The sequence below is a fragment of the Vidua macroura genome, chromosome 2, assembly GCF_024509145.1.
Source record: "Vidua macroura isolate BioBank_ID:100142 chromosome 2, ASM2450914v1, whole genome shotgun sequence".
Lineage (NCBI taxonomy): Eukaryota > Metazoa > Chordata > Aves > Passeriformes > Viduidae > Vidua > Vidua macroura.
Genome location: NC_071572.1, coordinates 112,140,849 through 112,158,168, shown reverse-complemented (window position 1 = coordinate 112,158,168; position 17,320 = coordinate 112,140,849). Strand labels below are relative to the sequence as shown.

Sequence of the window (17,320 nt, the reverse complement as noted above, 5' to 3'; positions counted from 1 at the left end):
TGTTCGAGTGGCATCAAATTCCTGGTTAACACTTTTCAAAGCCACTGCTGATGTTTTTTTTACTAGCACTGTTTTTTTGTGTGTGTGTGTGAACTTGGTAACCTTGCAGAAAGCTCTCTGACAGCTTTATTGATTGTTACTGGTTGTTGTCTAAATGTGATCCCTTGTTTCTTCCCTAGGAATGGGCATTAATTCTCAGAATCCTCGAATTTCAGGTCCAAACCCAGTGGGTCCAATGCCAACCCTTAGCCCAATGGGAATGACCCAGCCTCTTTCCCATAACAACCAGATGCCCTCTCCAAATGCTATGGGACCCAATATACCTCCTCACGGGGTCCCCGTGGGACCCGGCCTGATGTCACACAACCCAATGATGGGGCATGGTTCCCAGGAGTCTCCAATGGTACCTCAAGGACGCCTGGGCTTCCCGCAGGGGTTTCCTCCCGTACAGTCCCCTCCACAGCAGGTGCCATTCCCACACAACGGGCCCAGCGGTGGACAAGGCAATTTCCCAGCGGGAATGGGCTTCCACGGAGAAGGACCTCTGGGGCGTCCTAGCAACCTGCCCCAAAGTTCGACAGATCCAGCACTTTGCAAGACTGGAGGCCCTGGAGGTCCAGACTCCTTCACTGTTCTTGGAAACAACATGCCTTCGGTTTTCACTGATCCAGAGCTGCAGGAGGTGATCCATCCTGGAGCCACGGGAATACCTGAGTTTGACCTGTCCAGGATTATCCCATCGGAGAAGCCCAGCCAGACACTACAGTATTTCCCTCGTGGGGAGGTGCCAGGCCGCAAGCAGCCGCAGGGTCCCGGGCCTGGCTTCTCCCACATGCAGGGGATGATAGGAGAGCAGACTCCAAGGATGGGACTAACATTGCCCGGCATGGGGGGCCCCGGGCCGGTGGGAACTCCGGATATCCCTCTCGGCACGGCTCCGTCCATGCCCGGTCACAACCCGATGAGGCCGCCGGCCTTCCTGCAGCAGGGCATGATGGGGCCGCACCACCGCATGATGTCACCAGCACAGCCCGCCATGCCCGGCCAGCCCGCGCTCATGAGCAACCCCGTGGCCGCCGTGGGCATGATCCCGGGCAAGGACCGAGCCCCCGCCGGGCTGTACAGCCACCCGGGCCCTGTGGGGTCACCTGGGATGATGATGTCAATGCAGGGCATGATGGGACCCCAACAAAACATCATGATTCCCCCCCAGATGAGGCCCCGAGGTATGGCTGCTGATGTTGGCATGGGAGGATTTAGCCAAGGCCCTGGAAACCCAGGGAACATGATGTTTTAAGCTGCTACCATAAGACTGGATGTTCTGATCCTTGTCAAGATGAGATTCCAAGTCCTGAGGGCTTTTTTGGGAGCTTCAGGAGTACAGTTTGGCCATGCAATAGGTGAAAAGAGACCAGAGGATGCTTTGGGAAATCTCGAATGTATGGAATTACCTGAAAAAAAAAAATTCATTTTAACAGGTTGTTTTTTTTTTAAGATTTATTTTTTAAAAATTATTTTTGTGGACTTGGGTATCCCGTGACGGCACCTGCTTTGAGAATCTGTAGCTGTATTTTGAGAATTGCCATTTGTCACAAGTTGCACCATTCTCTGTATGTTTACGTCCTTCGGACTGGCTTCTCCCAGGACTCTCGGTTATTTTTGGGGTTTTTTGTGTACTGTACTATATTGTAAAAGGGATTTTAGCAGAGACTTTAGTCTTTGGGGTGAGAGGAGAATGGGATTCTAGGCTGTTTACTTTAGGTGGAGAATCCATCTTCAGAACTTCGGACTATTTTCCTTCAACTCCAATGTATAGAAAAACCAAACTACGACCTCAGAGCAGAGTATTAATGAAAAGCACAAAAAGGAACTTAAGTTCAGTGAGGGGAATCTTTTAAAAGAAATAAATAATAAGTTAAGGACATATTTTTCAAATTATGGCGTGCTGTCCAGCACCTTCTGTCTCTCCCTCCCACTCTTTATTAAATAGGCTTCTCTCTCTCTCCGTCCCCTTCTGTCTCCTCCTATGGCAGCTGCAATACATTGTGTTATTTTGGGGAGTAAATCTAGGAGAGCCTCTCCTCACGTGGGGACTCTTCCCACTTTTAGGAAGGGGCTGGACTTGGACACTGTTACATCCTACAGTAGTCTCTCTCACTGTTTCCTATTCTCCTTTTCTTAGAAACCCCAAGTGATTTTATTAATGTGGGAGTGGAACAGACACTAAAAGTTATCCAGGATTTTTTTTTGTGGTTATTTTTTTTTCCTCCCCAGCGTAAAACGTTCTGTGTAACCTCCATTAAATTTGGTACAAAACCACTCGCCAGGGCTGTGGTGTCAGAAAAATAAAATATATTGTTTCTTACAAAAATGAACTGTCTCCTTTATCCAGTCCAGTTGTTTCTGTGTAGATCAAACAGCTGGCCAGATGACTGTTTGCTTTTCCTTGTGATCACAGCCAGCCTAGAGACCAGGTGCGCTAAACTTTGACAGCTCCTAAAAGTCTGGTCAATAGGCAGCTGTGTGCTCCTTTTGAGGCAATTCTGTTAACTTAATCCTGAACTGAGCTTGTTTTCCCTTGGAGTGAGGTCTTATTTCAGAACACCCCAGGAACTATACTTAGAGACTTCCTCAATTTGTTGAGGGTCAAGGAACAGATGAAACTTGTCTCCGTCACTTCCTCCTGGAGAGTGTCTGCAGCGCTGCAAGGTACGTGGGTTTGAGCTCCCCCTGAGCAGCAGTGTCAGTCTGCAGAGGCACTGGAATTGTGTCCCTCTCTGGGCACTCTGGATTGGGTCATTGCTGGCTCTGACTGCCAGCACTGAGAGCCTGAGATGGTGGGGAACGGATGAACTTTAATAACAAAGGTGAGACAGAAATTGTCAGTGAGCAGATTTTTATCAAGACAGCCCTGCTGAGTAAATTGTTGCTTTGCCACAGTTCTCATCGATTGCTTCCTAATCCCCTGTCTTTTCAGACTTGCCTTTTGAGAGGATTTCAGCAAGGAGGTTTTATGGTCCTGCTTCTGAGGAGTGAAAGGCTGCATGACAAAACATGGTTTGGGAGTTGAGCCCTGCTCCTGGAGAATACCAGCATGAGCCAGATATGGATCTGTAGGCCAGGATGTGAGCTCTGTGGCTGGCTGTTCTCTGGTCCCCCAGCACTGTATATGGAGTGGCTAATCTGTTCTTCCTTCCACTTACTGCTACTTAAAATTATTTCAATTAGTAGTTTCTTCAGAGGGCTGGCCATCAGTGTGAAAATGCGTGTGGAGAATGAGTATTTTTAACATGCTTGTGTGTGAGAATATTTTAGAGTTAACTGATCCTTAACAGGTGGAAAAAGAATTCCTCTTGGTGGCTGATTTACTAAACTTTTGTTGCTGGTGTTATAAAATGAGTGAAGCCATGCACTGTTGGAGGCACGCAAGCCCCAGAGCCTTCTGTTGTCTGCTTCCAAATTCACCTTTGTGCTGTCATGCAAATTTACGATGATTTTGGGTGAGAATTACTCTTTTGACAAAGTGTAGGATGTCTGTTGTGGTGCTTCCCTCTGACAAGACAGGCAGCGTGAAGCACAGGCTTGTCAAGATTTTGGAAAGAGATGACAATGACACAGTAAGTGTTATTTCTGTAGAGCGGAATTACCTCTTCTTTAAGTGGTTGCACAGCTCCCTTTTGAGGACCTTGCATGGGAATTGTTACAATGCAACCTTTTTAAGTGTTGCCACTTCTGCCATCACTCCTGACTGTTTTTAGCATGTTGAACAAAGCGAAGTTCTTGATCGACATAGAAATGAGCTGGAGGTTTTGGGATTTTTTTAAACTGTCGTGGGGCCTCCTATGCCTCTTAAGATTTTGAATAGCAAAGGATTTGAGGTGGCTCTGACTTACTCTAGGAAAATTAGCATAGGAAATTCACTGTTTCAAAGCCACTGAACAGTGAGAGGATACATTTTAAATATGCTATGTAATTAAAGTTCCTTCTGTGTCTATCTAATTTATGATGCTGGCATTTGGTATCTTAATGAGATTTTTCCTACAGAAAGTGCAGAAGATGTAGATTCTCCTGAGTCTACATAGGTGCATTTTGCACCAGCAGATGGACAAGAGTTGCGGTCTTAGCTGGCTCCAGTTGTGAAAATTACTCTGTAGATATGCATAGATGAACTTCTTTGTTTTGCTCTGTTTCTACTTCTTCCCTTTTTGCATTGCAAATGGAAAAGCTTTCTAGCTGTCAGCCTTGCAGATTCACCTGAGGATCTGTAAGTCAGGCTCTGTTCCCTCCTGCTTATCAATAGTAACTGTGACTCAGCTTTGGTAGTCATGGTACAGTTGAAGATGGAAAGTGGGTTGCCATTTTTAGTTTTCTTCCCCCCACCCTCCGCACCCTTTTTTTTTTTTAAGCTTTCAAATCATCCTCCTCCACCTTTGTTTGAAAGAATGAAATAGACTTTATTCATACATGCTTGGCTGCTCTTCCTCTCTAGTAACATGGGAGGAAACAGTCTGCTGTTCAAATTATCTCATCCCAGATGGCTGCGCAGCCGGAGTGTGGAGAGACTTAAAAGGTAAACCCAGCAGATGGTGAACTTCTGAAACGCGAAGTAATGTGCCTGCTAAATCAAAAGTTTAAAATATTTGAAATCTGTTTGTTTTAAATTAGTAGACTTGCACTCAGGTCATCTGTGAAGTACGCTGGCAGTTTTAAGCACCGTCCAAATAAACGTGAGATTTGTACCTGTATCATGGGCTAGCTAATCTGCCAAAGAAGATGACGGCAAGGAGCCAGCCTTAGGAGTTTAGTCCTGACATCCTTGAGGTGTCTAATGGGACACATTTTGGAAGACAGACCAGTGTGTGGAGATCTGATCTGCATCAGTCTTGGTTGGGATTTGAATGCTGGCAGTGCTTCTGGTACAATACGTGTGTCCTGGATCAGAGTAGATGTGGGTGCCCAAATCTTTCTGAGGGTAAGTTGAAACACCCCATTTTTTTGTTCCCCCAGAGTGTTGGGACTATTACAAATATGGTATGTGCAGGGCTTAATTTTGAGGTGCTTTGTGTGCTCTCTGCTATGCTGGTTTTCACTCAGGTGGCAGGACAGGCTACATTTTATTCGTGGTGTCATTCTGTACTCATGATGGTGAATGCTTTCCTTGTGCAGCCTCACCAGGCTGCTGGTTGCAACCTGCCCCCTGATGTGACACTTCTCGAGGAAAAGTGATCCATGTTTGATATAGGCTTGTATTTACTAAAATGTACTTCACTTTGTCAGTGGGTAGTAATTCTTAACCTAAAAATAGTTAATGACACAGGAAAAAAAGCAATGCTGTTTTGTTTCAGATACTGGGAAATTGTTGCATTTCTGAGAATTTTTATTCTACATTCGCAGGAATGCCTCAGCCCTTCCATGCTGTGTTTGCAATACAGTAGCTCCCACTTACCTTGTCTTTTAATACTTAAACTCTTCCACTGTCCAACCAATCCTCTTGTGAAATGATCATTTACACTAGTTGTGGTCAGAAATAACTCCTTCATCCTGTGGCCCACAGCTACCATGGAAGTGCTCAGTGGGATGGACCATTGCATGGCCCAACCACTTTGACACTGAGGGGAAGGGTAAGGCTAGAACAGGGCAGAGAGGGCACTGCAGAGACAATGTTCCCAGTGGTGTCTTCCTCCAAGCCACTGCCAAGAAGCTGGTCTGCTTTTCTCATGTCTTCTGCTATTACTGAAATTTGTGTTACCCTGCCTAGAGTGACAGGAGGATCTTAACTGTGTAAAAGCAGCGCCCTTTAGAAATCTTACCTGCCCTTGAACAACTTGTGCTGCTGAGTGTTCTGGCTTATGGCTGTGTTGCAATTTTTTACCTGGCTGCAGGTCAGTTTTGTTGGGGATGCTCCTAGTTAATATTAAAGAGTAGGTATGTGAATTCCCCTTTTGTATGGCCAAAATTCCAAGCAGTCCATGCCTCACAAATAACTTGTAATCGTAGACCTAATATTTTCATCACTGTTCCCCAAATACTTGAAACTGTGTATAAGAGAGAGCTTGATTAGAGCAGAACACACTGTTCTTAAGGAGGGGTAGGCATTGATTTTTATGTGGTGGCATTATGGTTTCAGGCTGTACAAAAACTTGATGGAAAATCACAATGTTTTGTTTGCTTTTTTGACAGCTTCTAATAGTAGTTCAGTGAGACCTCCAGCAATGTATTTAGTAGTTAAATTATTCTGTTCACTGTGCATGGTGTCAACATGTAATTGTGGTGGGGACAGGCTAATGAAAGAGTAGGGGTAAATCCAGCCCATTCTTCTTAGGGAAAAGGTGCTGTAGTGCCTCCATCACATTAAATTATTTTTTCACTAAGCAAGAAGAGGTAACACAGAACCTAAATTGCAGGGTCATTTTAATAAATGGTCCCCCTATTTTAACCTCTGCCTATCCCAAAGGAAGTAGGGACCAAGTTTTATTTACTTATTGAAAAGAGGAGATCTTTTTCAATGAAATAGTCAGTGAGATCGAGTGCACCCTCAGCAAGTATGCAGAGGACACAAAGTCAAGTGGTGCCGTTGACACAAGAGAAGGACCTGGACAAACTTGAGAAGTGAGTCTGTGAGAACCTAGTGAGGTTCAACAAGTCCCAGTACGTGGTGCTGCATCTGCGTCAGGGCAATCCCAGACATGAGACCTAGTCTAGGAGAACTCATTGAGAGCAGCCCTTTGGAGAACCACTTGGGAGATGTGGTGGATGAAAAGCTGGACATGAGCCAGTACCATGTGCTCACAGCCCAAAAAGCCAACCATGTTCTGGGCTGAATCCAAAGCCCTGTGGGCAGCGGGTCAAGGAGGGGATTCTGCCCCCCTGCTCTGCTCTGGTGAGACCCCACTGCAGTGCTGCATCCAGCTCTGGGGCACCCAGCACAAGAAGGACGTGGACCTGTACAAATCAGTTCAGAGGAGGCCACAAAGATTATCAAAGGACTGGAAAACTTCTGTTACGAAAACAGGCTGATGGAGTTGGGGCTGCAAAGCCTGGGAAAGAGAAGGCTCCAGAAGGACTTTAGAGCAGCCTTCCAGTGCCTAATGGGGGGCTTATAAGAAGGAGGAAGAGTGACTTTTTACATGGGCAGACAGTGATAGGACAAGGGAGAACAGTTTTAAACTGAAGAGGAGAGATTTAGGTTAAATTCTTTACTGTGAGAGTGGTGAGGCACTGGCACAGATTGCTCAGAGAAGCTGTGGATGCCCCATCCCTGGAAGTGTTTAAGGCCAGGTAGGATGAAGCTTTGAGTTGCTCAAGTGGATGGCATCCCCGCCCATGGCAGGGGGTTGGAACTGTATGATCTTTAAGGTCCCTTCCAACCCAAACCACTCTACAGTTCTGTGACTCTGCCAACATTGTGATTCCTAGTACTGTCTTATGGGAAAAGCTGTCATCTCAGCCAGAAGTACTGCTGTTGGCTAGTGCTGTATTCCTCTTTCAGGAAGGACAAAATAGATCACTGCTGCCCAAAGCTGAAGTCAATAACAGCTTTAAAGCACATTAAGCAGAGCTCACCAAGATTGTGTGTTCTTGTACTTGGCCCATTTTGGTTGTTCTGCGTGTTCATGACAGAATTTCCATGAATAGAGGAATGCAGGGAAGAGGTTTGGAGGCTTTCTGTCCCTTTGGAGATGTTTTCTGTGCATGCAAATGCCCTCAGGAAGATGGGGTAGCTAAATGCTATGCAATGTCTGCAGAGAGCTACCCTCCAACATGCCAAAAGAAAGGGAAAGGCACAATGGCTTCTGCAGATATCAAACAAAAAAATCAATATTATGTCAAAGCTTTCAAGTCTGTTAGCACAAGCTGGCCTTCATCCCACAGTCCCACCATATGAGGAAGAAGTATGTTTTGTCACATATTCCTGATACAGATGGGCAATTTTAAATGGTCTGTTCTCGCCCTTGCTGTTTTCAGCCTCTCTCTGCTTTTGTGTGGTCATCTCAGAAGTAAACTTGAGCCATTCTGTCACATGGTTTCTTTCAGCTTGCTGCTAACAGTGTAAAGTGACACTGTGCCACCCTGTGTCTGGTAGGAAAATGTCCCCTCATCTAAAATACATTTGGAATAGAGAAAGCTAGCAAGGACATAAAGAAAAATAGTTGAAGATTGTGACAATAAACTAATTTTAATTTATGACACCTTAATTATGAGTTAGTTTTCCAATTCCTGTCCACTTTGCAGCATAGGTTATTGTACTCCTCTGGAGTGACTGAGTACTGTGAAAGAGCTTCCAGAAATTCTTCAAGTGGGCAGAGACCTGCTTTACAGCCTTTCACCACTTGCTCCTGCAAGGCAAAGAGACAGAATCACAGATATTTTGCACTGTCAAAGCCCTTTTTTGCTGCATGGTGGAACCACAAGCCCAAGATTTGTAGGAGGGACTTCCCACGGGATCTCACCTCTCCACGGTAAGCCACACGCACAAACCACTCCTTGGAGTGCTGGTGCTGGTACAGTTCCAGGGTCACATCAGCAGCATAAGGTGGCCACTTGTGATCAAAGGTGCCCAGTGCCAGCAGGAGAGGAATAAGAGTGGAGTCATGAGCAGCATAGAGGAACAGCTTTCTGGAAAATATAGAAGGAAAAAGAAGAAAACAGACCTGAATGTCAGCTGTGTTCCTCCATGGATAGGCAGTAGCACTCAAGCTTTTTCCAGCAGGTGAGCACTCCTTTTTATCCCACACATTCAATGTCTTTCTGAACCAGTTTTTCACAGTGCCATCAAGTTAGAATTTATAATGATTAGAGGAGGAGTTCTGTGCTGTACCTGGCCTTTTCAGCTGGATTTGAAGGATTTACTGCTGCTTTAATGTTCTTCTCTAAGGTATTGAACAGAAGGCCAATATTCATCTGAAGAATTTCTCTAGAAAAGAAGCAGAAATAAATTTACTGGTTTTAAAACTTTCACACAATTGTACATGAAAACTTGAGAACCTGCTTTTCTCTTATGATTTGATAACCTGCACTGAGTGTAGCTAAGAACTATTAAGTGCAATTAATATGGCCAGTTTTTAGTTCAGCTGGGGTACAGTCACCACTCTAATGTGACTGCAGAATGGGAGGAGAGAGGTGTTAACAAGCAGTCTCATGAGGTGTGGCCAAGTAAAATAGCAATCTAGAAACTCTCTGATTGTTCTCTAGGCTATTTGGTTTCCCTGGTATGGTTTTTGAGTGTGTGGGTTTCAGCTAGGGAAGATGACTGCTGAAAACAGCAGCTGAAGTGCTTGGGGTCTTTGGTGAAGAGGGGCAGGATTCAAGAAAGTGGTTGTTATATTTAAAAAGTAGCTTTTATCCTCTTATTAAACAGAGGGATGATCTTTATACAATATCTGGTGGGAAGAAACTCCCTCTACCTAATGAATACATCAGTGGAAATGGAAGATGAGTGTGACCAACTCTCCTGGGTGTTGTGGGACTGGGGTAAATCAGTCTTTCATTACCTGAGATCTCTAATAGATCGTAAAGAAAAGACAGTCCTATACTACCACCTGAGAAGAGCTGGTGAATGTGGCAGCTGCAAATGAATCTGAAAGGAAAATGACTGCTAGGCTAGCAACTCAGCCAGCCTTTACAAACAACTGTGGAGGAGGTAATTAGCTGCACGTAGCAGCAGATTCTCTTTGCAAGTAGTTACATGTGTGCAGGACCTGGCATCACTTTTTCCGCTAGCGCCAGCGCTTCTCAGCCGAGCTGTGCAGGTGCCATCCCTGGGATAAGCTTCCCAGGCTGGAATTTGGACTGTACTTGTGCAACTGCAAGGGCAGCCTAAGGGCATGGGCTGGAACCACCTCCTCTTTTCTTTTGCCACTGGTTCACTTAAACCCCTGTGGCAGCTGAGGCCTTCACTGCCTACCTCAGTGGCAACCTGGTCTCCTCAGTGTGCACTCCTTTTTCCTAGGACTCAAGGCACTGAACTTTACACTGAGACGGCTGAGGCACAAACCTCATGAGTGGGCTCTGGTGAGGGAATGCAGCAGATGGGAAAGCATTTCTGTCTGCTGAAGTAAGCTGGTTTAGCATATCCACCCTGGGTAAGACAGCGCTGAGGCCAGAGGCATGGACACAGGCAATCACCTGGAACTGTCATCCAGAAGGAAAAGCATGGAGTCAACACATCGGCGCTCCACCGTCTGCTGGAAGCTCTTCAGCACAGGGCAGCTTGGCATATTGTGCACCTGGAAGGAGGAGATGCAGCAGAGTGGTAGGGTTTGACCCTTTCTGAACCCAGCCTGAAGACACATGGATGACTGCCCACAGAAAACAGCTGCTCATGTCACACCATTTGTACTACAGTGTTGTACTACGATACTCATGTGAGGTTTTTTAGGATGGTTTTAAACACACAGACTTGCTCTGTGTACTAGAAGGATGAATGTTTGTTCTTTAGGATCCAATTCCATGGGGAGTGTAACACATTGAGCCATTCAGCTGACAGACCAGTTATCATTAGCTCCAGCAAAAAAGAGGTATTAAGGAGGGGTAAAAATGTGCCAACTTCCTTCCAGTAGCAGAAGGAGTCTGGCTCATAGGTAGTGTGCTGGAACTGGGATTAAGATGACTGTTGAGCGCTGAGTGCCAAAAAAGTGAAAGCACTTTATAATGGGTAAGCAAGGCCCAATGCCTCTACTAGCCCTACATTACACTTGAAAGAAATACTGGATTTCAAGGTAAGAACAAAAATACTGGAGACAAGTCTTCATCCATCCTACAGCAAGGCTGACCCCACAAGGTGCTTTTTCAAAAGGCCATGCTATTTCTATAAGCATTTTGGGTTGCATAGAAAGGTACTGGAGTGCACATTAGTATCTGTGGGTGTTGGCACTGTGATTTCCTCCATGTGCATGGTAAGGGGATGTTTCTTTCTGTGACAGTGCAACGGAACAGCTCAGCTCACCTGCTCAGCAAAAATGTTATCGAGGAGGATAAAAAAATCCACAGACTCGTCATCATCAATGCCCATCCTCTTCTTAATTTTTTTCAAGTCATCAGAGATACCTGGCTGATGCATAGCATTCTCTGACCTATCCCTGTAAAGGAATTAAGAAAACCAAAAATTTTTCACACACCAGGCTTTCTATCTTTTGTTTTTCTTATCACCCAGCCCAGTGGAGTTGTCCCACATCAGTAAGGGGTGGAAGAGAAGCACTGCAGCATACTGAGGGATTCCTGATGTTGGGATTCTGAGGTTCAGAAAGGACAGATGCTGTATCCAGATTTCAAAGATCAGAGCTGGCTCTCTGCTCTCACAAAGGCAGGAGGAAAAATTAAGATGAGATGTGAACACCCCAGAAGTGCCATGTATCAGCTAACAGATCTGGTCATACTGGAACAGTACAGGTCTGTGTCTTCAGGGAGTAGCCTTTGACTGCCTCATGAAAGAAGCAGCTTTGAACTGATTGCTGTATGGTATGGGAAACACCTAGATAATCGCTTGTAGCCTAACTCCAGCTTTTGCTTTGTTAGAAGCCATTTGCATCTTTATGCTGCTTTAAATTTTATTTTTAAAAATTTAGCTGAGAATATCCATGCTGGCCATTGTACTCCCCAGGCAGTCTGCAAACTGAGGCAGTGCTTATGCATCTCAAAAAGTCTACCTTGATATGGTCACAAAAGGTGCAGTTGGTGGGCAGAGGGGGGCAGGGAGCAGCAGACCCTGCAGTTTACTCCTTTTTTGGACAGGTGATGTTACTCAAGGAGGCTGAATATGCTGCTTCTAGGGACTGTCACCTCACCACTGTGTAGACCAATCCTTTGCCTGCAGAGTCAAGCATTGCACAGTGAGCTCTTGCAAGTGAATTCTGACAGCTCTTGAATTTTGGGCAAAAATATGCTAATGTACAATCTAGCCAAACTGTAATATATCTGCCTGTCTTTTTTATTTTCTGCCCTGTGCCCAAACCTGGCACAGGCATTTCAGAGTACTTGACTCTACAAACATGAGTGTTCTATGTAGGATCTTCCTTATTTCACTTCATTAGTTTTCATTAAATGTGTCAAGGCCGAGTATATTTCAGTTTCTTCAAGGTATGAATGTGACAGGACTGTTGAAATAACCCCAAACCAGAAGCTGAATATAAAAAGGAGGCCCAATATGTTCACACTTGAAAGGCTTGTTAAGGGATGTAGATGACATTAATTCTGCCCTGCAGCAATGCTACAGACTAGCTGTATATTAGCTAGTAATGAGTGTTTGCTAGACACAGACTAAATTAAACTGGTCTTTCAAGGTAAAGTCTCTGTGTTATTTTCTTCTGCTGCCACTGCCTGGTGTATAATTCCGCTTACCAAGTATTTTATACAAATAGCTAACCATTCCCAAAGAACAGTAAGTGGTAGGGATAGGGAAAGAAATTGGGAAATGGGAAGAAAATATGCTGTTGTAAATTACTACTGCTGAAACAAAACAGCAGTGAAATCATACAGGGAGATATTGCTGGCAATTACCTGGTCAAGTATTTCAGGCGTGGGCAGTTCTGGTAATTAGGGTAGAGCATTTCAGAGCTTGCTTCATCAGTGACAATGACAACGGGTCCTGTGGAACAAGAAGGAAGTTTCTGTGATCATAGTGCATCTGTGTTTCTTTAGACTGCTTTATAATCACTCCCACAGTCTTTGTGCTCAAGTCCAGTGTTATAAACTAGCAATTTCCCCTGAGCTATCACCTGCAACACAAGCCACTGTACTTGTTTCTGTGCATTTATTTCCACAGGGATGCCTGCTGTGCACCTTGTAAAGCTTCCCAGTTGTGTGTTCATTTTTCTTAGCGCCAAAACTTAGTCTCTGTGTCATGAAGTGTAAGGAGCTCTGGCAACTGAATGTGGAAGGAGCAGATGTGAGATCTTTAAAATGCAGAGCATATTTTTAGAACAAGTAGTTACCAACTGCAGGATACAGGTAAAAGTTACTCCAGATACTGAACTTGTATCCAAGATACTTGGGTTTCCCTGAGAAACCTTTTTCTGATGTGTGAACTTTTTGCCTTCTTGATTTTGAAGAGGGTTAACACTAACCTCCTCAGCAGGTCTGAAAGAGCAGCAGAAAGATACGCAAAGAGAGGGAACAAGTGACAAGCTGGTAAAGAATCTACAGGACCAGGAGAACTGGGGAAGGGAGCCAAGTGCAAAGACCCAAGGAAGAAGTAACAACTGGGAGCCAGAGAGATGCAGAAGGTGTGTGCATCTAGGGAAGACTAAGCAAGGAAAGGCACTATTCAGAAGTCTCCACAACCTTCTTTCTGCTGTTGGTACAGCCCAGCTAGCACGCAGCGTGTGGACTCCAGATTCCGGAAAATATTAGTGGAACGGATGCTGAAAGAGAGAAAGCAGTTTGTGAGGCAGCACTTTCTCCTTCATGTTAACGTGGCTGCAGCTGGGGAGGTCTTGCTGGAACTGAGGATTCTGCTTCCACCATGGCTTTGGAAATCTGCAGTGGGACTCATCTTTTGTCACTATAGATATCTTAGGTAGACACCTATAATCTGAACTGCCCTTTAACTGCATGTCAGAGATAGTGGAGATAACAAACTGGCACTTCTCTGGTGTGGTTTTTTTATCTCATCCTAAGCCAGATGCTCTCAGCATTACTGATGTGAGTAGTAGGGGTTGCTTCATCTCAGCTGTTTACGGTGAATTTAAGCGTGCTCCAGAAATGCCTGTTTCTCTTCGCTCACCACAAAAGTGCATAACAGCACTGCCAGTGGCTCAGCATAGGTGAGATGAATCCCTGGCATCACTCTCAGGACTGCTGGGCAATTGGATGCTTTGTGTCATGAGTGAGTTCTAGTGGCAGGCTCTGCAGGCTGAGCAAAGATGAAAGCCCAGGGGGACCAGACAGTTTGCTGTGGGGTGGAGAAGGATATGCTAGCCAGAGCTTCCCTAGCACAAGGCTACTTGTTAAGAGGCAGGAAGAAAGGAAGGTCCAGGAAGGAACTGAGAGACTCACAAGACCTCAGAAGGCTTAAATGTTGGTGAAAGAAACTTGACTTCTTCCACATAGTTTCTCCTCAGCCGTTCCCCCAGAGTGAATGTCTGCTGCATCCCCACTTTTGTCAGCTGTCCTGCGACCACACCACCCTAAGAGCAAAGAAAAGGAGAGGTCTCCAGTGGACCATGGAAATAAAAAAGTCTACAGAGGAAAGAGGAACCCACCAAGAAATACACTCTCACCTTAAAAACAGTCTTTTGGTATTCCTCATCCAAGAGTGAGAGGGGTTGAGGTCCTCCATTAAGGTCTGTCACCACATAATCAAACTTAGTCTTAGCAGGTACATCTAAAAGAGTGGGGTGCCATTCCACCTGTTTGTAAACAAACAAACAAACAGGTTCAGTGGAAAACTTTCAAGGGCATTAAACCAAGGACTTTTAAGAGCATTAAACTAAAGCTGGAGTGTTACAGTGTGCTGCCTTGCCAACAACACAACGCAGAAACAAAGGGCTCTCTTTAAACAGCTCATAGAGAAATGAGAGCAGTGCTACTCTCTGGATTTGCAGATTTGATGTGCAGGAGATGCAGTACTTGCTTTACTCCCCTTACAGGAGAAGAATCTGTAGGAAATCACAATTGCTGCTCTTTGTTGCACAGCGAAAAGCTGCTGTAGGAAACTAGCTGAGCTAACCCCTGCTGGCTCCCCAGGCCACCTCGGTGGAAGCTTGTGGTAACACCGAGGCAGGAGCCACACCTTTGCTGAGCACCCGTTGTGAGGTGCAGAACTTGGCCTTGGACTAAAGCCTCAGGCTGCCCATCCCTGTATCCTGCCCCTGAGGGCTCCCTGCAGTTGCAGCAATTGTTCCCTTTGCTGTCATCTGTCCCACTAATGTGCTATTGCTGTTCCACTTTAAAGAATCACAGAATTAACTAGGTTGGAAAAGACCTCTGAGATCATCAAGTCCAACCTGTGACTGAACACTACGGTGTCAACCAGGCCACAGTCCCACATCCAGTCTTTCCTTAAACACCTCCAGGGACCGTGACTCCAACACCTCCCTGTGCAGCCCATTCCAATGTCTAATCCCCCTCTTTGTGAAGAAATTCCTCCTACTGTCCAACCTGAACCTCCTGGAGTACAGATTACAGACTCTCCTCTCATCCTGCTACTTATCTCTCACCCTGGGAGAAAAGCCTGACCCATAACTGGCTACAACCACTTTTCAAGAAGTTGTAAAGAGTGATAAGGTCACCCCTAAGCTTCCTCTTTTCCAGACCAAACACCCCCAGCTCCCTCGGTGGCTTCTCTTAACACTTGTGCCCCAGACCCTTCCTCAGGTCCGTGGCCTTTCTCTGGACTCACTCCAGTGCCTCAATGTCCTTCCTCAATTGAGGGACCCAGAACTGGACAGGGGTGACCACTGTCCTGCTCCTGCTGGCCACACTATTGCTGCTGCAGGCCAGGATGCCATTGGCCTCCCTGGCCACCCGGGCACACCGGGCTCAGTTCAGTCGCTGTCAAGCAGCACCCCCAGGCCTTTTTCCACTGGGCAGCTTTCCAGCCGCTCTTACCCAAGCCTGTAGCGCGGCATGGGGTGCAAGCTCCCAGATTCCCATGCCTTCCCCTCGGAAATTACTCTCGGTATCGCCTCGAGAAGGGGAATAAACGCCAAACCACCGGGCTGCCGCGGGCAAGGCAGGAGCTCAGCAGCGGGCGCGCCGCCGGCTCGGGGTCGGGGCACCTCTCGCACCACCCCTGCCCCGTCCCGTCCCGTCCCGAGCTCACCGGCTCTGCCCCCGGGATCGGCCGCAGCGGGGTGCGCGCCCCGTGCCGGAACACGACCTGCACCAGCCTCAGCTCCAGATCCCGGCGCCGCCCGCCCTCGCCGCCGTCCCGCCCGGCGGCCGCCGCCGCCGCCCGCCGCCGCTGCGTCCAGGCGGCCAGGCCGCCCAGCACCCACAGCCGAACCCCCCAGCCCATGGCGGCCCCGCCGGCCCGGCCGCACCGCGGGGAGCAGTGGGAAGCGCAGTCCCCGGCTGAGCCCCGCCTGGAACCGGGTGCAGACGGGGACCAGGCGCGGACTGCGGCTCCCGGCGGGCGCCGCGCAGGGGAACCATGCGGCGCTGGGCGGGACCGGCCGCGCCCCCGCCCCGATGGGGACGCGGCCGTCGGCGCAGGCTGCCGGCATTCACGTGTCTCCGCTCGCCGTCTTCGTCTCGTTATCTTCTCTGGGGGACCCGCCGGGTGCCAGCGTGCACAATAACCCCGTGTAGCGTTCCAGCCTTGGGGAAGAGTCCACTGGGAAAGGATCTGGGGCTCTGGTCACAGCGGTTGAACTGAGCCAGGTGTGCCCAGGTGGCCAAGGAGGCCAATGGCATCCCGGCCTGGAGCGGGAATAGCGTGGCCAGCAGGAGCAGGGCAGCGATTGTCCCTCTGTACTCGGCCACACCTCCAGTGCTGTGTCCAGCTCTGGGCCTCTCGCTTCGGAAAAGGCCTTGAGGGGCTGGAGCGAGTCAAGGGAAGGGTCTGGAGCACGAGTGTTGTGGGAAGCCGCTGAGGGAGCTGGGGGTGCTCAGTGCGGAGAGAAGGAGCCTCAGCGGGGACCTCACCGCTCTCTACAACCACCTGAAGGGAGGGTGTGGGCAGGTGGCGTTTGGCCTCTGCTCCCAGGGAACCAGGGACAGGATGAGAGGACACGGCCTCAGGCTGTGCCAGGGAGGTTCACGTTGGGCATTTAGAGGAATTTCTTCACAGAAAGGGTGATTAGACACTGGGATGGGCTGCCCGGGGAGGTGTTGGAGTCATAGTCCCCAGAAGAGTTCAGGGAGCAGGGCAAGGGTGAAGGAGAAAGAGGAGGAAGAGGATGGTGAGCTGCACAAAGGCCAGAGGGAGGAGCCGCTGCAGGTGGTGCGAGGCTGGCGCAGACACCAGGACGTGCAGAAGGGGGATTTTGGTCACCTCCTCGTTTTTCTCAAAGCCCTGCAGTTCTGAAAGGGTTACCTCAGTTTTCTGAGCTTAAGAGTACGTGAAACACAGAGGCACAACAAAAGCAGAGAGAGAAGGGGAAAAGATATTTCAGAAGCCAAGAAAATAACAAATGAAGGAATCAAGCCTAAATCTTCTGTTGTAAGAGAGTGAGGGGTCAAGAATGCTGAGGGGAGAGGGAACAGGAAAAAGTAGTTAAGAGGGGGAGGGAGGGAGGGTGGAAGAGAGATAGAGGTGATGTGATAGAAGTGAGCAGGGAGAGAGGCTCGCACTGATTTTATTTGTATTTCCACTCAAATATTAGCCTGGAAGAAAACCCCGGTTCCTGTGAAGTTGTGAAGACTGGGACTGCAGGGTCCC

The 17,320-nt window shown here is 47.5% G+C and overlaps 2 protein-coding genes across 7 annotated transcripts in view; one reads left to right on the top strand and one right to left on the bottom strand.

Moving 5' to 3' along the window:
* Positions 1-1,935, top strand: part of BCL9 (BCL9 transcription coactivator) — a 57,198-nt gene extending 55,263 nt beyond the window's left edge. For 5 of the 6 annotated variants that reach the window (XM_053970560.1, XM_053970561.1, XM_053970559.1 and 2 more), the window contains one exon: positions 180-1,935. In XM_053970560.1, the coding sequence (XP_053826535.1) occupies positions 180-1,297 (1,118 nt within the window). In that variant the 3' untranslated portion in view covers positions 1,298-1,935. The remainder of the gene's footprint in view (positions 1-179) is intronic. The other variant, XM_053970564.1, reaches the window with a different exon arrangement.
* Positions 1,936-8,157: 6,222 nt separating this feature from the next.
* ACP6 (acid phosphatase 6, lysophosphatidic) lies at positions 8,158-16,021 on the bottom strand. The gene is made up of 10 exons (XM_053971870.1): positions 15,761-16,021; positions 14,217-14,345; positions 13,993-14,123; positions 13,279-13,358; positions 12,496-12,583; positions 10,946-11,078; positions 10,126-10,226; positions 8,819-8,914; positions 8,451-8,616; positions 8,158-8,336 (listed from the first exon to the last, which is right to left on the bottom strand). Exons 1-10 carry the CDS (start codon positions 15,953-15,955, stop codon positions 8,196-8,198), a joined length of 1,260 nt encoding a protein of 419 aa, XP_053827845.1. The 5' UTR covers positions 15,956-16,021; the 3' UTR covers positions 8,158-8,195.
* Between the last annotated feature and the right edge of the window lie 1,299 nt (positions 16,022-17,320).